At 40.7% G+C, this 24,430-nt stretch overlaps 2 protein-coding genes and 1 long non-coding RNA gene across 10 annotated transcripts in view; 2 read left to right on the forward strand and 1 right to left on the reverse strand.

The window, feature by feature from the left end:
- The window catches only part of trafd1 (TRAF-type zinc finger domain containing 1), a 12,933-nt gene extending 10,191 nt beyond the window's left edge, over positions 1-2,742 (forward strand). For all 3 annotated transcript variants that reach the window (XM_034871761.1, XM_034871760.1, XM_034871759.1), the window contains exon 12: positions 1,624-2,742. In XM_034871761.1, coding sequence (XP_034727652.1) covers positions 1,624-1,662 — 39 coding nt within the window. In that variant the 3' untranslated portion in view covers positions 1,663-2,742. The remainder of the gene's footprint in view (positions 1-1,623) is intronic.
- The window catches only part of LOC117944707, a 24,025-nt gene extending 18,954 nt beyond the window's left edge, over positions 1-5,071 (reverse strand). Inside the window, exon 1 of the long non-coding RNA XR_004656637.1 lies at positions 5,031-5,071. This is a non-coding gene — a long non-coding RNA (uncharacterized LOC117944707). The remainder of the gene's footprint in view (positions 1-5,030) is intronic.
- smtnb (smoothelin b) overlaps positions 3,939-24,430 on the forward strand; it is a 49,082-nt gene continuing 28,590 nt past the window's right edge. For 3 of the 6 annotated variants that reach the window (XM_034871751.1, XM_034871752.1, XM_034871754.1), the window contains exons 1-5: positions 3,940-4,318; positions 18,755-18,912; positions 20,519-20,597; positions 20,694-20,769; positions 22,213-22,292. In XM_034871751.1, coding sequence (XP_034727642.1) covers positions 4,268-4,318; positions 18,755-18,912; positions 20,519-20,597; positions 20,694-20,769; positions 22,213-22,292 — 444 coding nt within the window. In that variant the 5' untranslated portion in view covers positions 3,940-4,267. Of the gene's footprint in view, positions 4,319-18,754; positions 18,913-20,518; positions 20,598-20,693; positions 20,770-22,212; positions 22,293-24,430 lie in introns of all 6 variants that reach the window. The other 3 variants (XM_034871749.1, XM_034871750.1, XM_034871755.1) reach the window with 3 other exon arrangements.

Here is a 24,430-nt window from a genome sequence, read left to right on the forward strand (position 1 = left end):
TACCCACTGTATATATATATATATATATATATATATATATATATATATATTCGTATGTATCATTTGCACAACAGGAGGAAAATTCAACAAATTGCAGTTGTTTTTAGGTAGGTCTCAGGTTTACCAGTAAACGCAACATTTTGTCCCGTCTGTGTTATTCAGACAACAGCAATGAGCATTGCTAGCTAGTCGGTGGCGGTGCTAGTTAGCTTCTGTTAGCTTCCGTTAGCTCACAGGCTCTAGGGTGCGAGTAACATTTTTCCTCTAGGACGCACCGGTGCACATAATGTCCTCGCATCCGCATTAATTTTGCGTGCCTGTGTTTGGATCTCTCCTCTACTCTCTCTTGTCTTACTCTCCGCGCAGCCCGGCCACACAGCGCCGGTCCACACTTCTGACATTTGTCTACAGTTTAAATTGTTATTAACACAGCTAAATATTATTAAATATGAGGGGAAAACCTGTATTTGTACCAGTGTTTCTGCTGGTAACTTTGCTATCGCGGCCGACACAGCAAAGAACACAGAAGAAGTTATTGAATGCAACTAACTTCAGTTGGTAAAATAACAGCGTGTGAGACGGAGCTGCTGGACCTGGGCCAGGATCTAGGCCAGAGATGTGACTCGTGGCCAGAATATCATAGTTCATAAAAATGAAGCGCAGTGAAGATACAGACATTTCATACACACGTGTGTATCTGCCATTTGACCCGTGCTGGACCCGTTCATAATGAGTCAGCCGTCTCTCTGAGCCTATGTGACAATAAAATTTGTTTTGGTTAAAATCAACGAATAATCGTGATTACAATTCTGATCAAAATAATCATGATTATTATTTTGGCCATAATCGTGCAGCCCTACCACATACCATCATAGAGGTTTATAATATAGGAAAGAAATAGATGTTTTAACACAACGGCATTTTAATACATTTATATGAGGAATATAACTATTACTGTACCTACCTGTAAAAATGTAAAGGTATAATATGTAGTAAGTAAGAATCGCTTACAGTTTGCAAACACAGAGAGAGATAGGTAGCAGATAGGAATCTGTTGCCGGTTACATTCTAAAGCACAAAGAAAACACACACACCTCCGTGAGAAGGTGTGTGCGCGATAAGAGACGCTAAGGGGAGGAAGTGGCTGGGAATGACAACGGGCTGCACACCCTGCATGCTTTTATTGGCTGGGGGTTACACGCCCACGTGGGGCCCAAAGGCTCTTTCCTGATGCCCATAAACGTCCCGCACACAGAGAAATAAGAATAACATGCAGGCAGAAGGTCTTTGTAGATACAGACGCCATCACCATCACACATTTCTAGTGGGTTGTTTATAGTTTAATACTGCATATTATAAGTAGTAAGGTGAGATGCAGGCAGAGAGAGACAGAGCCGCACTGCCGCCATGCTTAAATAACGTGGGAACACTCAGGTTACCCTAACCTTCACCTGAAGAGTAGAGGAAAACATGTTTTTTTTAACATTAATGCATGTAGACATGTTCTAGTAGAAACCCCAAATACAAGTATGAACCTTAAAAAGAGCACATGTGACTTTTAAGGCAACTCAACACATTTCTGCATTTGTAAAAGGATTTCCAATTGTATTCTTCCATTTGCAGTTGCCCAAGAAGCAGAATGAAGAGCAGCAGGAGGAGTGAGAGCAGGAACACATGGAGAAATACAAAAACCAAATCTGCTACTCTGCTTTTCGTGTATCTTCTTGCACACTTTTGAAAACAATACACATACCTATCTGATAAGTGCCTGTCTGAGTATTAGTTATCAAGCAGTTTATATTTTAATGAGTTTACTATTAAAATTGAAGTATGTAATTTGGTGTATTAATGCATATTCTGCTTTATTTCAAGATTTGTTTCAAATGCATTTTTAACATCTAGCCTCAAAACATAAATTATAAAATGGATTTTATTTGCGCTGAATTTGATTAGTTTCTTCCTCTTTTTTACCGTACAGGTCGTGTCGTGGCTCATTAAGATAATTGAGAGGATCAAACAGACACCTGGCTTTGTCGGTGTGCATTTGTCTAATTTAATCTTAACCATGTTACTTCAGCCAAGGACATTTTGTTTTCACTACGGTCTGTCAGTTCTTTCAGGGTCTTTCACAGTGTTCCCGTCAGTTTCTGCATCTTTATGTAACCTAAAGCACTTTGATAGATTATTTTGGGAAAAAGGACTTGAGGAATAGATTTGATACATTTATGCATCTTTGACCATGAAAAGAAAAACTGTATAATTGAACATTTGTCTTTTTATATTCTTCAGTAATATTTAGATTTTTTTTTTTAAATCATAACTATAGAATTATATGTGTGGTGTTGAGATAAAACGGCTTTTGAAGCAGTGTCTCTTGTCCAATCTTCTTTTAAGTAGTATGAACAATTTTATGTGCCGTTCCTCTGAATAGGATTTAAGATTGATAAGAAGTATTTTGTGTGTAACATAGGGTCCACTTTAGCAATACATATACTGTAAGATGGACAACCTTGTGCCACAGGTGGTGGAACACTTTTAACTAAAGACAACGCCAGAGAATTTTCTTGATTAACATCTGGTCTTCAACCTCAACTACAGAGGAGCAAATAATGAGTGAAATCTCCTGGTGTGGTGTTTGGTTAACCGGAAGGCATCCACGACACATGGCTGACTATTCCTGTTTAAGAACAACTGTCTTGATGCTCTTTGTCTTGTGTGGCTATTAAATGTTTAATAAGGACATTCATGGCTTCAGTTTGTATTCTGTCAGTGTTGTTTCATACATCTTTATACAGCCAGCTCACCTCAGTTTACCAGTCATAGTACTAAAACTTATACACATCCTCAAAATGGTCATGGTTTAGCATAGTAAGGGTTATAAGGGTAGTGCACTAGACGGGATTCGGTTCATATCCACGCTGATGTAAAACAAAAAGGAGATCATGGAAAGAAATGTCTCTCAGACCAAACATACAGTGAGTGAATATGAGCAGTACAAGAAATATGATATAGGCTGGAGAAAATTAAACCTATTGTCATGTATAATATGTATTGACTGAATCAGGATAATTTAGTAAAACTCTGATAGTGTGTCAAAATCGCTTACATATTGTTATTTGGGGATTTTTTTGCTGATAAATGGGTGTTTCCTGAGAAAGGGAAATAAAAGTAACATTGTATGGATGCATTTCAAACTAGGTCATTTGAAGTAGTCTACAAGATCAGGTTTTCAAATCATCAATGGAGTTTTCTTTGGGACTGCTGTTATCTTTTTGAAATACTGTGGACAGGCGGTTGCTACCATTTAGGATACTGAGTACACTTAGGTCATGTCCTGGATTTTTTCTGGGGATTTTCTTTCTACACTTAAAATTCTTTTTAGGCCAATTCCAGTATTTTCATACTATATGTTTACGTTTGAATACTTTAAGGACAATAATATAAATAAAGTATTCAGTATTTTTCCACTCCAACTGTATTGGTGGCTTCATAGATTTCAAACAGCATTTAGGCATAAAAGGAAGTAAAAGGCTATTGCATTGTTTTCCAGGTTAATCATTTCCCTATACTTTCCTAGGACGTTTCCCAGAAAGAAACTAGTAGGCTACTTATTATAGGGAAATTAGAGATATTTTAAGACACTTATTTAGTTGATTGTGTTGAGTTTATAAGCAGTTCATTTCCAGAGGAATTTCCTTGGTTATAGTCTATGGTAACGTAATTAATCAAATGACAATTACTGGAAAACGCCAAATACGGTCTCGTTTCATGAACGTGTTTAGTATTATAATGCCTATTTGTTTCCACACAAATTAGGGGGTTAGGAGCTAACCGTGGCACTGATCACCCTCTATACATGGACGCTGTTTTGCGTTTTCCCACAGAGCGGCGCGCTTTGAATGAGCCCCGGGAGAAGCCGGCGACAGAGAGGGGCGGGGCTTACACCTTTCAGTGGGAATCCTCGGTTCAAAAAGCTGCCAACGTCCCCTCGTGAGATAGTGTGGGTCTGTTTCTGCTTTCACTGGGACTCGAAACGATAAAGCCGGACCGAATTATGCTCTCCATAAACGGGACACGGGTTTATTTTTGTTGACTTATAGGAAGTTTCTGATTCTAACTGCGCTGAAGTTCGAGACAAACAAAAAAAAGAAAAGAAGAAGACACAAAACAGCAACAAGTCGTGCAGGTGGTAGACCACACGTTGACCGGGGAACCAGATCACATCCAGACCTTCCCGTCTCACCTGAGCCCATAAAGAAAGATTCAAATGTCCGTGGAGAGTTATTCGGCGCTGGATGAGTCCTCTCTCCGAGCCTTGGTGAGTAGCTAGATGATGAGATGCTCTGAACTCAAGTTGTATGCTATTAATGAAAGTCGACTGTTGTGGTGATACTGGAAAGACAGACAGGGGGTTGGAAAACATAGCCTAGCATTCAGCAGTCAAATGCCCATCGCCATTCCGTGGTTTGCATACATCATATGAAGTTGTATCAGACAGGTTAATTCCTTTTATGGGGATAGAGTCTTATAAGTAAAATAAACGTTAATGTCTCATTAAGCTGGTATATTTCTGTATCGTTACTGCATATGCTAGTGCACCATAACCGCTTAATTCAAGGGTAGCCAACATGTTTACCCATAATACCATTTTCGTTTTGTGTTTTGCCAATCGCTCTGTGATAATTCATGTATGTCAGTTAAACATGTGACAATACTGGCAGGTGGTATGCGCACATGCTTCTTGTTGCTCTGTATGATAACTGATACATTGTTCTGTCACTAATGTTTGATTGCTGACAGAACAAGACATTTGAAAAAGGGTTTGAGAAGTTTAAATATAGATTTTTGTTTTTTCACCATCATTTTGACAATTTTAATGGAATGGAAAAAAAATAGGCAGGGGGATAATAAAATAATTGTTAGTTGCAGATCTACGAAGTGTGTTTGACTGTAAGGAGGCAGGCGAATGGTGAGTTTTAAAGTGTTCATTGCAGCTGTTGATGTAATAGACTTGTTTGGTGAGTGCAAACTTGAGGGAAAAACCATAGTTTCATTAATCATTTTGATAATCGCTTATCCGTTTAACTAATTCATTAACCAAACATGCATGGATTTAAAAAAAAAAAACATTATTTAAATTTAAAATGAGTGTCTGGACTTGTGATTGTGTACAACAATCAAATAAATAATCAACTGATCCACAAAGAACACAAAATATTTGTAGCCATAACTGACTGGAGTAGGCATTAATTTGAGATTACACATATGAGACATATCTCTATTACAAAATAGTGTGATAGAGTAATGTTCTTTTAGAAGGTGAGTCACAATAACTTTCTACGTCTTGGTTGTTACTGCAGTAGACATTATGTCATAAGTGTGAGCAACAAATCAGTATTGATAAATTAAAACGAGTAAAAACAGAAGACTTCTGGATCACAGTCGCATACGTCATGCCTTAATTATTTCCTGAGGCAGAGGACGGTGAGACACCAGGCTGTCTGACATATATATATTATGACACCTGTAACACAGACACATTTACAAGGACGCATGAGTCAACCTGTTCCTATTTAGACATAGTTACACTGGGTGTGTCTAAATCACAAGTAATACATAATAAAAACAGCTAAGTACAGGAAACAACTGCAATACTAGGGGTGTACGATTCAGAAAATGTAAATATTCAATTCCTATTTTTAGGCTGACTATTTGATTCAACATCAATTTTCGATTCAAATAAAACATCCATAGTATGTAAACTTTTTCCCGTATGTGTGTATGTATTTTAAATGGATTTGTTTGTTGTTTTAACATCCTATCATGATTTATATGTTTGTGTGTGTGTGTGTGTGTGTGATGTCTGTAAGGCTTGAATTTCCCTTAAATTAAAGTATCTATCAGGGGTTTACAGTAGACATGTTAAAATACATATGAATAATTTTTGGAATTATATGAATCGATTTTGAATCGGAAGAGCTTGAATCGCGGTTGATATACGAATCACTTTTTTTTTGCACACCCCTATGCCATACCGTCCTTTGGTGTGTTTTTTATTTTTTATTCTGGAGTAATGACTACTACAAATGACTTGAAAGTGTTATTAAAGTACAGTGGAGTTTTTGACCACTTGCCATATTAATCTATGTGATTTTTAACTCCTTATTCTCATCACTTGCTTTCCCAAGACTGTGCCCGTTAAGAAGAGGCCAATCCCAGAAAAAACATTTTGATTTCTGTTCTTATAGATTGGTAAACCTGACAAGAAAAGGCTGTTTACTTTGGAACAAGGCAGGATATAAATGTTTTCTTGACCTGCCTGAGACTATTTAAACTATTATTTACCTAAAGTCTCGCCAAGAGCTTTCATCTCATGTCTTCTCATCATTCTCTTAAAGGCCAATCTTATATATCACAAGTTACATTATTAAAATAGTGGAAGAATAGGAGTGTATCAAGGAAATACTATATCTGTCAGTATACTTTACTTCACACTTTTAGGACAGCTAGGTGAGAAAGGGGAAGACATGCAGGTCTGCACGTCACAGGTCAGATTGGAACCCTGGACCTCTGCGTCGAGGCCCAAACCTCTCAGTACATGTGCGCCTGCTCTACCGCTGAACCAACCCGGCCTCACAGTCTAAATGAATTTAAGGAAGGACTCACTGGTCCCTACAGATTTGGGCAGTGGAAAGAATGAGGTCATCTCAAGTTCTTTGCTAGACCACTTTAGTTTTTTTACACTGTGTTGTAGATTAATATTCAATTGAGTTGAGCTTCCCATTTATGTATGTAAAGAGGACTCCCTTTCAGAGGACTTTTTATTAAATTAAACTTAATAATTACTAAACTATCGAGCTGTGTCTGAATCTTCTCGTGTGGCCTGTATCCCGCGAGAGCTCGTTGCAAAAATGTTGGCATTATCAGCTGCAGCTCAAGCGGACGTTGAAATTCATGGAGTTTTATTTTCATCTGATGCTACTGATTACTGAGCTAGATCTCTACTTAGCAATAGATTTATGGAGCTGAATCCCTCCCTCACATGTGACCACAAGGTCACAGAGATCCCACATTTTCACTGATGATGTTTGCGGTGACTCGAGTGTCAGGGTTTTCCACAGTGAACTCAAAGGGAACAAACTCTGATTAAACTTGTTGCTCAGACGAGAAGTTTATTTGGGGATGTGATGGAATTTAAATTCAGCTCATGAATGACATGAATGGAGCCCTTTGTGTTTAGATTTTATTAAATGTAGTCCCTGTTGAAGAGCTGGTAAATTAAGAATAGTTTTTTTAGGACTCTAGTAAAAGATGATGGACATTCAGACATGCCCAGGCTTAATTAAACCGTTAATAAAGCTGGGTGGAGGAGCTTCTGCTGAACAACGGCTGGATAACGGACACAGACTGCAGGCCTGTGTTGCACTTAATGAACTATACAGTCAGACGGTCATATGTCAGCCTCTCTAATCCCTTCTCTACACTTCTATTCAAAGCCCAGGCTTCCTTTTATATTGCTCATTTAATCCCCTCCATGGCAACCAGGAAAAGCATTTTTCTTTTCTTTTGGCCACCACAATTATTTAAATATCCACAAAAATAATCAGTACGTGTCCCACTTTCTTTTGGAGAGGATGTTTGTTTCGGGTCATCTGTCTCAATGGTGCTTTAGATCTGCGGATACAAAAAAACAAAAGCTGCAGAGGCCAATCGGAGAAAAGCTTTTTCTAACCAAACCACTCCAGCCACTGTCACTTAAAAATAGATTTTATCAGCAGAGTAATTGCCAGCTCGGAAGGGGATGATTATCAGTTGTTACAGCCCTGAGTCTTCTCTGCGGCAGTAGCTTCCTGTGTGCATGTTACAAACCTGAAGGACGAGCCATGTCTACAGGCGCCTGTTGTTGTGGCACCTGTTCACCTGCCAACTAGGCTAAGATAAGATTTAACTTAAGCATCTGTCAGCCACACCTAATTATCTGTAATCCCCTCAGCTGCACTGCATCATTGGAAGAATGCAGGAAAAGTTCAAATTAGAGCCTGACCGATATATCGGCAGGCCGATATTATCAGCCCATATTAGGCCTTTTCCGATCGATCTGTATTGGCATTTAAAATTAAAAGGAAAAACATCAGAATCATTTGAAAATAAATGAATGATTCTGATAAATGAATATCTAAAAAATAGAAACTGCCAACCATTTTATGAGCATTGGTGTTGCATATTGGTGTTTGTCCACCAGAGGGCACTCTACAGCGTTACTGTTGGCAACACTGATTTTCTTTTTTTTGTTAATGTGTTTTTGTTCAAAGGACTTTAGGTTTCATATCTTAAGTTTGTATTTTTATACATTTTATTTATCAAAATTAAAATATATTTTGATGTTCCTCTGTTCAGTTGTAACAACAAAACAAATTAGTATCATATTATTTTAGTGAGAACTCTACTACAGATAACTAATGTTAGAGAAATGGGTTTGTTTTGTAATGCATTTTGAATTTAAAAAATATATAAATATTGGAATATCAGATTTTTAAATAACCAAATATTCGTATCGGTATTGGCTTTAAAAATCCTTTATCTGTTGGGGCTCTAGTCCAAATGTGACATACAAGCTCAGAAATGTCAATATATGTGTGAAATGTTATTATTGTCTCTTACATTTTGTGGTATGCATGTCTGCCTTTTTATTTCTGAATTGGCATGACTGCTTGTGGACATTTCTGTCAGTGTTGCCTGCTGGGCTGATTTCACATGCTGGATGTCTTGCACAATGATTTGTGACTTGTCTTGCCAGCCCTGTGACCGTCCTTTCTCCCTGGTGAGCATGAAGCATTCACACATGTTTAAAATAGGGCAATTTCACTCTGTGGTCCGGCCCCAGTGATATATGGGACCCCTGGGCCTTCGTTTTATGGCTCTCTAGACCCTTTGTGCGTTGACAAGGGCTCAACGGATACAGTCTGAGAGGAAGAATGGGTTTGTTTTGTGGGCTCTCAGTAAAGTCCCTGGTTCTCTCACCCCCCCAGAGACATGGTCCAAAATGTCAGACTCATCACCAGGAAAGAATAAATCGGAAAAATGATTCCACATTATATAACTTGAGACATTTTCAGATTTTTATGTTGCCACTTACACTTGAAGATGGAGCCATATTTGTTTAAAAATGTCTTCTTTATTTTAAATTGGCACCGATGATGATGAAAATTGAACAATTGTTTTGTCAGTTACAAATAAACAATTGCCTTTCCAAATTGTCATTTTTTTAGGCAAACGTACCAAACCTTCGCTGCTTCAACTTCTAAAGTAGGAAGATTTGAGGCTTCCTTTTGGCATACATGATAGTAAACTTAAAGCAGTTGGGACAATTTGTCAGACAAAACAGAACATTTGAAAATATTATTTTGGACTGAGGGAAATGTTAACAGGCACTAGTAAAGACTTCTCTGAAGGATGTTTTCATGCTAATCGAATGTGACCAGTTTTAGCGGAAACCGCAAATTAGCTTGTAGCGTGCTGGAGCCATGTTACTGGATACAGGTTGCATTGCGTTCATGGTTTGACTGGTCCTGACTGTTTTCCCAAGATGCAGCCTGCCTGTATACACAAATGGTTAGCTAGCGGTTTCCGCTAAAACGGGTCATATTCATTTAGTATGAAAACAAATCCCCCAGAGCTGTCCAAGTGTTATTAACCCCTGGGTTCATTTTGCGCCAGAATTGTCCTTTTAAATATCGAGACAAGTCATTCATTGAAGAAGCATGACTATGCGAGACTTAACCTGAGTCTTGTCAACAATGATGAAAACCATTTCTCTGTCATTAAAGAGGCTACAGAGTGTGTCGGATACAAGCTGTTGCATGCAACAGATCTTCCTTTGTATACAGCTCCACCACTCCTTACTACACACAAAAGAAAGAGTCGGGAGAGTCTTATGCTCCTGACCCTTGACAACACCTGCTGCTTCTGGGTTCATGCTGGCGGTTAGTGAATATAACTGTCTTTGACCTCAGTGGATGTTTACAGGTTGTTTCTCTCCCCTGGAAAAAAAACAGTAATTCAGGCGTTAAACTACCAGCACAGTATTTGTAGTGTACACCTGATGTTTTCTGCTTAGTCTGTCATAATTCTCCCAGATATTTACACCCTTCACCTTTCCACAAAACCTTCCCGTATGATTATATTTCAAAAGTGTCAGCGAAGAGGTAAGGAAGAAATGGGCTGTGAACAATTCACCATCCAGAGCAGCTTTTCCTTCTAAACTGACATAGCACAACTTATCTACACTGTTGCAGTGACAGTATTATGTTTATCGCAGCAACAAAAGCAGTTTAGTTCCAGCCTGCAGACTTCAGCCTCTGACAGTGAATATCCAAAACACGGCCACTGGGAGCAAAGAGATAAGGAGTCACTAGTTTGTTTGATAAAACAGGAAACTTTTGTTACTGGATAGTGCTATAAATAGCCAGCCGTGGTTGGCTCTGAAAGGATGAGAAAAGAAAAGCAGTGAACTTTGAGATGGTGTGCACATCCACCAAAGTCTATTTTTGGTCTGTGGCCTTTAAGTAGTTTGTTACTCTGGAACAATAATTCTGACAAGTGGAGCATGCGTTGAGATGCAATTCAGCAAACATTTACTCCATGTTTAAGGTTGAAATTGAGTTCGGTGTGTTGTATTTTCTAATTAAAATGAATCCATGCCATTGTTATTTAATTTTTTAAATATACAATACTTTGGAAACACAAGCTGACATTTGAATAGGAGGAGCAGTATTTCGTAACTGAATGGGATACCAGGCAATGTTTTGTCATTTTAAAGTCATAAAAGAATAATGTGGCAGTTTAACACTTAGTAAAACAAACTAACCTGACATAGGTTGATAAGACTTGTGCCAGCGCAGTATTGTGATTACGTTCTGACAGTAAGTGAATGAAATGAACAGTTTGTGACTGTTTGAGTGTTTCAAGGTGTAAACCTTATTTGTTACCGCTCGTGCTCCTTGTCTACACAATATGCAGTCCTGAAGTGAGAAAACACATTGAAAATATCCCAACTCATTTTTATTTAATAACAGACAGTTGAACAAATGTGCTAACACCTGCAGTTTTCTGGAAATTGATAATTTAAAGACATGTTGTGCATGACAAAGATGACCACGTACATACAAAGGAAGAGCCCCCGATAGGGTGCTCACTATCATTTTGAATCACTATCATGACTTTGTTGGCACATTTTTATGTGTCTTGGCACATTACCACCTCCAACTGTAGATCAATGGAATAGGAGGATATGAATATTATTGCCCCTGTTCATGTCCAAACACAGTCAGTGATAAGATAATGGGCATGATGGAGAAACAGCCTGTAGTTAATGAGGGAGGCCAAAGAGTCGCAGCTTGACAAAGGGAGGCGACACCAGCTGCGACTGCTGTAGAAAGGTGACTTCAATCGTATATGTGCAGCACAGACTCAGTATGTTAATACAGTATTGTCACAATGCTAAGCTAACCTGGGATTGTTTAACAAAGAAACAGAGCTTCTAAAGGGTAACCTAGCTCGTAACATTAAGTGAAAATGAGACCTGTGCTTGACTGGATACTTTTCTGTCTAAGTCGGGTTGTGCTGTGTTAAACTGACTCACCCGGCAGCTGTTTCAATTCTTACTCTGGAGCCGGGCCTGCTTGCTTTGATGTTCACGCCGTCTTGAGCGACCTCTGCTCCGGCTCTGCTGTTCAGCATCCTACGTTGGCGTTTGGACTCTGTGAGCTCGCTCTCCGTGTTTTAGTTCAGGTTTATCAAAACTAATCACATAACTTTCCGAAAGACCTAGACTGATATCATAACAGTAAATTCTGCCTTGATAAATGGGGATTTATCAATGATTATTAAACAAGGAGTGGACCAATTTTTGTGAGGATTAGATATAGACCAGACTGTCAGAGCTGCTCTGGTATTTTGGTCTGTGTGGTAAGTGATTCAGCAGAAAGGGTGTCTATCACTGAGCTCCATCTGTCTGGATTGTCATAATGCTATAACGTACAGGTCTGGATAAGGGACTGCAGGTGGTCTCCTTCACTACCACCAGGCGTCTCTGGCTAGAGAAGTCTCTGCTAGAGTTTGAATGCTTGGAGTGCTCAGTTTTTTTGTGACAAGTATGGCACTTTATTCTGACATTTGGTCAATGTCCACTTTGGATCAAGTAAGGAAGCTTTTTCTTTCAGGGGAAGAGAACATTGTGACTTGTATAATTGAAGAGATGCTATTAAAATGCCTTTTTATTGTTTAGCGCCCATATGCTTTGGCCGAACACAGTTTCCCACATAACGTAGCTGGGCTTCGGCACAGTTGTCTTTTTTTATTTAAAGATTATTTTTGGGCATTTTTAAAAATGTATTGACAGGACAGCTGAAGAAATGAAAAGGGGGAGAGAGGGGGGGGGACAACATGCAGCAAAGGGCCACAGGTTGGAGTCTAGGTTGGAGTCCCGGGTGTGGCTTTGCTTTTATAGAGAAAAAATAGCATACAGGAAATGACATGCAGCATTCTGCAGGATTCAGCATGTTTTGGGTTTACTGCCAAGTCACATACTGAATTAAACCACTAAAAAAGATACATGTGTCACATTTCACAAGCTTAGGAAGGGATGGCACTTTTTGTCATTGGAAATAAAACCGATGAAAGAGAAATAGATAAAGAGCGAAATGTAGAAACACTGGTTTTGGCCTTTTACATATTGAGTCAGGAAAGAGACATTTCCTGAGATCTACTAGAAATTGTCCAGCGGATGTAGATGTTTTGCTTTCCAGACCACTGTTGTTAATGTTGTGGCATTCTTGAGATAATAACAGCTGATCTGTTAACATTTGTTTGGTTTTGTCTGTCAGTATGCAACTCTCACTCCTGTTGTAATAGGTACTGTGGAGTCAGCATGGCTGGCTCATATGGATCTATTAAAACAAACTCTTTGTACTCTGCACCCTCCCAGAGGGCTTTGACCCCCTCCTGTTTCCTCTTGCGGGACACCCCTCTCACCTCTAGGTCTGTCTTCATTAAACTAAAAGAGACAGTCATGCAGAGCTTTGGTTTGGCCAGTGGTATCCCATATTTGGAAAAGATTCATCATGCTCTAGCTGCTGTTGGGACCTGGCTCTGCTCTCAACACAATGCTAGCTGAAGTGCAGGATCCAATATAATCTTCCTTATCTTTAGTTTTGAAGGCTCCTTCTGGCTGAAATGTTATTCTGTATCAGATCTTCTGCTCATGACTTTTGAGGATACTAACAAACTGTGGACAGCTCCCTTCACTGTGTGTTTCCTATGATCGGGTATCATAACTCACAGTGACCTGAGCTGCAGCTCTGAAGCGAGACACATTCAGTGTGGACGAATTGTGTGTGGACAGCTGAAATTGGCCAAAACCTCTTACGGAGGCCGCTGATCCAGCAATTTGTTGTTCTGTGGACGATTATAAGAGAGGCGTTAGATATGCAACAATGCGGCAAAATTGGAAATTACTTAGAGGTCCTGCAAAAAGCTGAAAGGTCACTATTTTGCAGTTAAGATCAGAGCATTGACCATTGAAGTGTGAACTTATTATCTATATGTATATGGAGTCCACTGCACTAAATCTAAGACTACTATCAGCATCAGTCAGAAACATGCACGTGACTGAGTTCAGATCTGACTTCAGTGCATCATTACGGTCTTACAGGACATAGTTGATGCTTTTACCCCCCCCCCCCCCTTTTACCCACATGGATTCCTCCATGCATCAATTCTTTATGCCTGCTACCTCAAGTGTAAACGGGACACTGTTTTCCCAGGTCTGCTCTGCGCCTCTGTCCTATCATCTAGTCATTAAAAAAGGTTAAGCCTTCCCTCAAGAGGAGCCACACTCACAAAGAGCACACTGCCACATGTGCGGTAATCTCTCTTATTTCCTGGCTTGTATATTTCACAGGTACTCCCTCTCTTGAGACAATGAAGGCCCAGTATGCACTGTAGCACAATGAGTTTTAACCTTGAATCTAGTTAGTTGTTTAATTTTTGAGCCGAGAGGTGACTGAAACTCCCTCCTCTGAGAAGCCAGGACTCCCATGCCTTGCAGGACTCTCATGTCGCCTGATTACATTCCCATTTTTGAGTGGGTGTGGTGTGCCGGCCATCTGTATGCAGTTTTCCTTGGGCGGTGAGAAATAATTAATAGGCTTCCACCTGATTCCGATTGGAGTTTTGCTTCCTAAGCAAGGCAATTTAGAGATTTAAGGGTGATACAAATATTTGGAACTTTCTCACCCTTTCTGTCTTTCTTGATTGTTTTTATTTGTGTCTGTCTCAATGTCCAGTCCATGTACCAGTCCGGCTTCCTCAGTGGCAGCTGGTAATCCACTTCAGCTCTGCTACCAGGAGTGTCCCGTATGTCCTTATAAGGGCAAACTCACTTGTGGGTTTGACACTTGGGAGTTTGAAGCACTGATCCAAGCTGCCTGGCTACACTCTAACCTTCAGCCTGCTCTGGAAATTATTACTGTAGCTCAGAGTACCCCCTACCTCTCAGGCATACCCATGAACATGGACTCGTGCAGAAAGTATACATACTCCTTTTGTGTCAGAGGATTTGACACGTCATAGTTTACAAAGTAGTGTTAAGTACAAAAACAGTGAATGAGACAAGCACATGCACACCCACCGGGAGTCAAAAGGTCAGGACTCGGCCTGTGTGCGTGCGTGCGTGTGTACGTGCGTGCGTGTATGTGTGTGTGTGCGCGCGCTGTTGACTTGGCCATTGTCAACCATGCATATTCGTGTTTTCCCACAAAATACACACAGCTGTAGAGGAAAACAAAAATAGTCTGAATTTGTAGCATTACAGGGCAAAATATGAGTCAAAACAACTTTTAACCTAGAAAGTATGTATTATAGTACAATATACTGTATATTATATGTACTACCCTTCAGCCCAGTGTACAGTGTGTAGAGACATTTAATGCGTGTTTCAGTTGCTATTGATACAGCAGGTGTAATCAAGAGAAATCTGAACTTGTAAACCATTTCTTTCTATTTTCACAGTAATTTATCTGAATGGTCTGACTTGTTTCACTTCCACAGGTTTATCATACTCCCATTTCAGTGCTGCACCCACAGGTAGTTGTAACAGCGTGTGCTCTTAGCTCAGTTATGGTCAGCAGAACCACTAAATAGTAGTGCTGTATTTTTTAGCTACCTAAAGAACCTTGAGATCTTGCCATATTTGACCACTTCTGAGGCTATTTCCATGTGTGTCACAATAAATTAAACCAGCCTCACAAACTCAAAAATCACATTTAAATCTGTTTCATGTGTAGCAGATGGGTTCAGAGGGTGTTCCTGTCCTAAGGAGTGCGTCACCAGCTGGTCGGGATTACTGCTAAACCATGAACTCTCTAATTGGCTTTGATTGATTGAGCTGCTCCAGTCGGATGTCTTTGGATAGGTTTGAGGTTTTTTAAAGCACAGAAAGCCGCTGATCGGCAGGAAATGACCAACAGTACAGTACAAGCCTTTGCAGGCCCGCATGTGAAACATTAAAATGTTTTTATGTACCTTGCTCCTCACCACAGTATGATTTCTGCCAAATTAGGTAATCATTTTCTGGTTTTTGTCGGCGAGTAAAAATAGTTGGGAAGACACATCTGGCAGCATAGCCTTGAAGAAGTTTGTACAGGGTTGTCTTTTCTCTTCTCACCCTGTCAGTCATAACCACCTCCTCCATCCTGTTCCTAACATTGTGTATCACCGGTGACTCCGCCGAGGCCTACAGGTGTGACAGCAGCTTCCTGAGATCTGACACCTATGACACCTACTTTGTTCACCAGACCAGACTGTAACATGACTTTCCTCCCGCCATAGTTAAAGGTGCTGACGTCTCAATGATGGCATCACTTTCAGTAAAACATATTTGTGTGTGTCCTATTTGTTATGTGTTATTTCTGAGTCATACATCCGTTAGCAGTAAAAGCATGAAAAGCTTTCTGTCTGGGTATAACGGCTGCTCTCTTGGTGGTGGTGTTGTTTTGAGCCACGGTAACAGTTGGTTACCCAGAGGTCTGTGGCTTGGTTTGAAAATTGGTCAATGGTGTAAGGGGGTGTCACTGTGTAACTGCATTGATTTTTTATTTTTTTTTAATTTTTTTTTTCTTTCCCCCTCCCCCTTTCCACTTCCACTGACACAGTTGACTCTCTGTAAAGACCACTGTCATGTGGAGGTTTTGTCAAACGGACTCTGTTTCTAAACGGGTCTGCGTTTCTGTCTCTGGTACGTTTAACGGTCATGCTGTTTTCCTTGGCAGGCACCCAAGTTTAAGGTGTGTTTTATTAGTTTGGGTCACGCCCATTCATTACCTTCCTGTGCAGGGAAGTTATTGGTTGACTTTTATTTTCCTTCTTTTTCAAATACCTAAAGGAAAAGTCAGTTACAGTTGCTGGATCTGTGCCAATTATATTGAGTGTACAAATCCAAACTGACTCAACATCAGCAACCATACTGTGCACCCATTGGTCCATTTAAAACTTCTTAGAGCAGGTTAAAGTCAAAGTGTTGACATGCACATGTAGGTATCTCCCCCTTTCATCACATTTTGATTGCCCTCCTTGTGCTTGTATTCTAAAAAGATTACTAGAAATGATTTGGACAGTTCTGCAGTTTATCACATGCTCTAAGTTTAGGAGTTGTCCTTGTCTCTTGAAACTGTTCTTATGTGATTTTGCTTAATGTTTAAACTGATATGCAAAGAAAAAAAGGAGAAAAAGGCAGCCTGTCTTGAAATGCTAAGCAGAAGTTATTTATAAGCCCTAACGCTTATCTCAATAATTAGTAAATAAATCGCTCAATCCTAAAAGTTGGCAGCGTCTGCTGGCTGTATAATCACATTATGACATTTATTTAGCAGTAAGCTTGACAGTGTGGTAACAGACTGCTCCCTCGAGTGTTTGGTTATGTGTTTGTGTGTTTGTGTGTGATGTGAGAGAGACACTAGACAATGATATAAATGAGCAAGTGTGTTCTCATTTCCTCTCTTAAACTCTGACACTTCTGGTCACTGCTCCTGTTCCTGATGGTCAGATTTGACTACCATCCCTTTCCTTGTGAGTCAGCAGGAATTTGAGGAATGACCTGTTCAAAGCCTTGCCCTTTCCCACCCAGAGCTTCTCTGCCCATTTTTAGGCATTCTCAAGTCCAGCTTAATTTTTCTCTTTTTTTACTGTCATCCTTTCTCCCTGTCATCCACTTTGCTTTCCCCTCTTATCGTTTTCCTCCTTCCTCAAAAGCTAAATTCCTGCCTTTTCTGAGCACTTTCTTCTCTTACACATTATTTTTAGTCAGCTCAGCACTTTAAATTTCCACAAATTATAGTATACAGGATAGCCCCTCTGCGCTTGTGCAGCTCGGGCTGCATATTTTATCAAACCACAGCGAGACCTGTGGGAGGAGTGGGGGGGACATCAACCCCCTTTTCAACCCAGTAGGGTGCAAGGCTTAGCTGAACAACCACATCCAGCTCCCTGTACCAGTTGGCATACAGAGGTTTGTGTGTCAACTTTAGGTTTAAACTGGTGCAGCAGCCTTAAAGTGTGTGTTTGTGCACAAAGTGTGTCTCAAAAGCCTGCCAGAGGAGCAAGAGCTGCTCATCTCTGCATGTGTTGACAGGTTCCCGCTGTCGCCCAAAAGACAGATCTGTCTCTCATATGACAATAGAGGGCTCCCTCCACCCTCCCATGCTCGCGGCTGTCTCTAACAAGAAAGCATCCAGCTCACCACTGACTGGTGTGTCTGTCTGCAGGCGTGCTTTTATAAACACACTGTGACACCTTAATTACTCCTCTTTCACTCAAAAAATAAATCCTTTAGCTAATAGCCACTTGGAACAATGAAATGGCTCCGTAAGTGTTTTAAGTGAGCCACTTGAACATCTGAGTCTCTGGGGCCTCCTGCAGCCTGGCTACTGTTCAACCAAGAAGAATTACAGCCTCATAAGAAGACACCTGGGCAATAGGTCGACCCAGAGAACTGAACACACTTCTTTTTTTATAGCTGAACAGCTGTTGCCATGCCTGTTTTTCATCCTCTTCTCCTTGCTCAGGTGGTTCTGTCTCTTCACATTAGTGAAGTCAGATCACTTGTCATCACCAATCGATAAGCCGTTCATCAGCCCCGCTGACCCTGTAACTCCCTATCGCACATCTAAAGCTAAGCCAGGGCTGTTCAGTCTAATACGGTCTGCATGTCAAACAACTGAAAGATACTTATGTTTATTATCTGTCAGCTATGACTGCTGCAATCTTTAACAAAACTAATACATACTGTTTCAGTATACTCTGGCGGGACATCTGTGTGCTCAGGCAGTTTGTCTGTGTCTTCTAGTAAACAAATATGTTATTGCCCTTGCTTGACAACATTAATTACAGAGGGCAAGAGCAGCGACTGAAGGAACTTGGAGCTACGACTCTACGCTATGAGCCCTGCAGTTCTGCTTATTCACCACCCTGTACTTACACTGGGTACAAGCCTGTGACCCTACAGTAGCACTGGATTCCTAAATAACTGTATGCTTCTGTGGTGTACTTACTCACAGATGTAAATATGAGAATGACAAGTGGCTGATCTTTGCAAGCCACATGTTTGGCATCCTGTATGGCGTCCTACTTCGTTAGAAAACTGTCAAAACACATTTGTCTTCATGTCCATTTTGTTTGTCTTTTTCGGCTGTCCTTGCAGCTGGATGGAACCGTTGATCTGGACGAGAGGCGCCTCATCCGTTCAGCCATCCGGGAGTTAAGGAGAAGGGAGATTGAGGACATGGAGGCCGCTCTGGCCAGCAAGAGATTCCGACCCACGCGCCTCAAACAACAGGAGGACAAGGAGAACCAGCACAGGTAAGACCACACACACACACACACACACACACACACACACACACACACACACACACACACACACACACATGCACAAAGAGACCTGTCCAAATAACAAACTGCACCAGTCCAGGTGAACTGGAGATGGAGATGGAGATGCTGAGAAAACACTCACAAAACCCAGATGTGGCATTGGTCAACTCATGTGGGAAAAGAGAAAAGTCTGGAAAAGTCATGTCAGGAAATCATAGGGGACAGAAAACTGCAACCACAGTAAATCTTCAATTTTCCATTGTGTATGCTCATTTCACTGTAAATGCTTTCACTTTAAAAAATGTGTCCTTATGTCACATTATCTCATGAGAGACAGATTGAAGTAGTTTCAGCTCAGCTCAGTTGTTAGTCTTTATTGCTTTAGTCAGAGAATTCCAGTGATTTCCAGTACAGAAACAAACAATGCATCATTCCGCTGAGGATAACTCAACTTAAATTCCACCTTTCCATTTTGTCAAATGTTTTCTGGTGGCAAACTAAATGAGAAACAGGATAAACAGGCTTTAGTTATTAAATAAGCTCATCCTGGTGTTCAGGTTATTTTTTGTGATCACGCTTTTTTAAAATATATATTTGAAAACCATAACATTTACAAACGCATAGGAACGCGTCCCAGGGCAATGCAGATTTTTGTCGGACAATCTTGACCCCACATAGCTCCTCCTTAGCTATCATATATTTGACCCAAAAAAATTACAATCACAAAAGTCAAATAGTATGGGAACTTGAATGTCTGAAGTTCATTCTCTGTGTGGATGAGGTGATCTTCGCATGTCCGAATGGACTGAATTTTATAACAGGGGACTGTTGCTGACTGGTAATTTCTGAACTGGAGCACAGCAGTGATTTAACACTATTGGATGTGAAAAGGATACTCAACCTTCTGCTGTCGTTTTTCTTTCTCCGTCACTGGATACAATTAAGACCAGTGGCCGGGCCTAATCATTTCCATTCACTGCTGCTCGCAGACGTCTTGGATTACAATAACAAAGCCTCACTGAAGCTGCAAGAATAAGCATACCTACAGAAGCAAATGCACATGTGTTAAGACACACACACACACACACAAACACAAAACCCCTCTGAAAGTTGAATTATCCTGTACCTCTCAGTGGTGGAATGTGAAATATTCCACTCTGACGTGCCACACATCTTTTAATACCAACGACTGGAGGGAAGAGAAGATGATAAGAGAGCCGGAGGAGCAGATGAGTAATATAAACCAACATAAAAGTGAGTAAAACGGGGAAATGTGAGGCTGAAATGAGGGGAGGATGAGAGCAGCCTATTTTAGACACTCTGTTTTGTGGTTATAGTATCACATTTTCCACTCTTGATTTGTGACCATTTCCCCTGATGGGCCAATACAACCATGTGTTATCTTGGAATTGACTTCTGCTGCCTTTTCACATGCACAGAGAGGCCTCAGGATAGAGTCAGTGAAGCACACCATTCGTATTTGGATAATTTAACATCCTATGATTTCCCACTTTGTTGCTTACTGCATGAGCACAAGTTGACTTTCAGTCATAATGACCACCATTATAACCACTTCAGCGTCTCTCCTTCTCAGGTCAGAATCCAGCATCAACTTGGACGTCCTGTCACGAAAACTCCAATCAATCCAGGACATTGATGAGCTCACGAAAATGGTGGGATTTAAATCAAAATATAATGAAATATGGTGACACTACATGCTTGTCGTGTGCGCACTGATATTTTGTTTCTATGCGTGTGTTTGCGTGAAGCTCCGTGCTGCCAACGAGTATGAGGAGAGGAAGATGATCAGAGCAGCCATCAGACAAGTCCGAGATGAACAGCAAGGTGAGTTCTGCTATTTTTGATAAAATGGGGTCAAACTGTTTGTATGTCTGTTAAATGTGATTACCACATTAACATGCCTCTTTTGATCAGTTAGATTAAACTCGTATGTGACACAAGCTGTGTGGGTGTAACGAAACATTTAAGCATTTTGTCACTGTGTTCTGGCAGCTCACACACTTTTTAACTGTTTAGTCTGAAGATGTACTCTTGTACATTTCATTTGTACAGAGAGTCTGGCCATTCTCCATTAACAAGTGTTAACTTACTTGAAGGCGGTTACTCTGTTAAAGTTTAAAACTATTGGATCTGCCCAGAGCCACTCTGGATCTGCCATAACCAATCGCTAACGTTTGGTCGTGAAGTTGACTTAGCATTGCTGCCGTTAGCCTTAGCCAACTCCTTCACCACTAACGGAGCAAGCTGGAAAATCAAACATTTCCCAAACCCTGTGGGGAGGAGGGCCACAACGTCATGGCCAGCAACAAAACTCAGCAATGATTGTTCTTGCTTGGGCTTTCACCTCTGGATATTTGGCAGCATTGCCACAACAGACCGAATGGCTTTGCTCGCCTCTTTCTCTGCTGCCATCATGGAACTACAACTCAAACTAGCGCACAACTTCAATGTCATCGTCCTCAGTCACTCCCTCTATTTGCTGATTGGACCAGTTAAGATTTGACAAGAGAAAACCCAAGAATACACCGGAAACCCAGACGGAGGAGTGAAGGAAAATGAAAATTGAGCGGAAGTATGTAGGAGAGCCAGGCTAGCAAAGATTTAGTTAAAGCTCAAAACGTCAGACTTTTGAAAGACCATAATTATGTTCTATTCTTCCTAGTCTTCCCCAGGGCACCATTGATCAGCGCCGTGGAGAGTTCTAATTAAACCACATTTAAAGGGTCCACATCTGCAGAGATAGGTTGTGTGGTGGTTTCTAACAGGTTGCACTCATCCTCTCTGCAGCTGTAAGTCCAGCAAACACAGCACGTTTCCGAGTCCGAGAGAGCTGAAAGGCTGACCGGTCATTCAGAATCAAAACATCGACAGTAACAGGCACAGTAACATTAAACAGGGCGGGGATTTTGGATGCAATATTATTCCAGTAATGCATAGTCTTTATGTGAATGCATAATTCCTGGGAGAGAGATAGTGGGCTGTCTATGGTCGCCATAGTTACTGTGGCAGATCTACCTATAATGCTGGATCAGATAGTGGATTCCTGTCATTCCTTAGCGCTGTCTGGTTTGTGTGAGGCCCCTGTCACTCTGAAACACTGATGCAGCCTCCTCCTATAGGGTAATGTCAGGAAACCTCAGATAATCTTCTTTATTGTTTTGTGTTTTCTCTTCTGATTTCACAAATGACCAGAGGTTTGAAATCAGATGGGATAATGAGTCCCCTACTTCATTGTAATTATTGTTCTACTACTGTGTGTGTTTTTAGGGACTGTGGAGCGGGGTAAAGCTCAGGGTTTCTACCTGGAGCCTGAGAGTGTGGAGCCTCAGAGTAGCACGGGAACACGGGTGAGTACAGCAGAGTTAACCGAGCAATCAGTGTCATTTAAAGGATTAATTATTAAATGTCACTGCATTATGGTGGTATAGTCTGACCGTCACATTACAAGTGTGTAAAGGGTAAATTGGCTGAAGTCTAATACTCACTTGTGTCAGCTTCCATTTGCAAAAACCAGCAGACTAATTTGTGGGTGCAATGTTTGTTTGCATGGCAACAGGGACTACTGAGGTTTCTCTGCTGCCACAAAGAAGAATGCAACAAACACCAACAAGCATTGTGACTTGAGTCACACATTGTGCCATGAATACACACACACACACACACACACACACACACACAAAACATGTGCTTTGGCTGCCATGGAGCAAAGAATGTGCTTTTGTTTTTTATATCCTCGTTCAGGTTTGGCCAAGAGGAAAAAGATCAAATTGACTTTGAGGCTGGTGTTTAGTGAGGGCAGTAAATAGTTTTTGACAGGGACAGTCTCCCAGACACTGTCATTTTGCACTCTATCCATCTCTCTACAGCCTTTAACACTTTAAGACAGTTACACTCTGGTATTGAAAGATTAGAGAGAGGCATGAGAGGCTCAAAGAACTAATTATAATATAACTATAATTTGAAAAACTACTTTTAATGGCTAACATCACATGTTTTTAAATCTCTTTTAGTCACTCTCTAAAACTTCAGACTTCTCCTCGGACATCTCTCAGCTCTCTAGTGGTTGATATTGGACTATGTTTCTGGAGTTGAACTAAACATTTATCTTTTTTAGCGTACCAGATTATATTATATGGTTGTTGCAGAAAACATGATGTCGGCGCCAAATGTTATCTTATCTGCTGTGTTTGTTCACTTTTTTTTTTGATAAATGCCCTGTTGCAAGTGGATGAGATTTTAGTGGAGGAAAGCAAAGTTATCTTGCTGTATGTGGTCACTGTTGTTGTACCTCAAGCCTTTTAAATGATGGAAGTGGAGGAGCACCTATCTACACTTTAAAGGAAAATATAATCAGTCACATTATTATAGTTCGTAGTGTTAGTATCCGTCCTATTGTCTGTTTCAGCTTGTACTTTGTGTGTGTGTGGGCGTGTTGGTGTGTGTTCTCTTCAGATAGGAAGCAATGACAGCATGCTGGCGTCACAGGATGCTTTAACATTTAAGCCTTTTTACCTCACTTCCTGTAAGACAGCTGATCTGTACGGCGGCGGAGTTGTGAGCTACAGGTGGTGTGAGGGGGGACGGGGGGATGGAAGTCTGGATAGTGAGGAGAGAGGGGGAAGTTTGGACAGACAGACAGGCAGCCCACCAGCTGTGCCTCAGCAGCCTAGTCTGCGCTGGAATGGGGACCTGGCCAATAACAACATCAACCAGCAGCAGCAAGGCTCCTTCCACTCACATCACAGCAGCGGATCTCTTTGAGCTGCGTACAATTGTCCATTGACAGATGGAGGTCCTAGATAGGCCTCCACAGCAGCCAAACACACACGTAAACACACACACAATGTGTGTACTCTGCCAGCAGCTTGAAACAAACACCAGTTCAAGACCTCAAACAACCAAAATGTAAAATGGAAAATAACTTAAGTATGTGCGTGTTTAATTAGTGGATTTGGGGAACGTTTCCCCCTCAAAATTATCACATGTTAATTACTCACCCTGTTTTAGAAAATGTAGTTTTCGCATGCCTCCAAGTTGAACGAAGAATCCAAAAACGGAGGCAATTATTGATGAATTGAAGAAAACCTGGGTCAGGAATGTGACATAGAAATGATCATTTTGAGGGTGAAGTATTCCTTGTAGCTCTAATTCCACCAGAATCCAACACCCATTATAAGGTAATAACTGTATTTAATGGCCATGTTTTAATGACACGCAAGGATAGCTGACCTACAATATAAGTTTCCTTTTGCTCATTTGGGAGAAACCATACTGTAACAGCTTTAAATTATATGTATGTAGCTACAAAAAGTAAAAAATATTTATTAATTTAAATGAGGTCCTGTTACAGTCAAATATCTAATTTTGTCTCAAGTAATAAAGCAGTTGGAGAAATGAAAAAAGAGGTCAAAACTAAGACAGTGTGTCAGAAGTTAATGTGTCAGCCAGGCAACCCTTTGACGTGTGTGTGTGTGTGGGGGGGGGG

The sequence above is a fragment of the Etheostoma cragini genome, chromosome 5, assembly GCF_013103735.1.
Source record: "Etheostoma cragini isolate CJK2018 chromosome 5, CSU_Ecrag_1.0, whole genome shotgun sequence".
NCBI lineage: Eukaryota > Metazoa > Chordata > Actinopteri > Perciformes > Percidae > Etheostoma > Etheostoma cragini.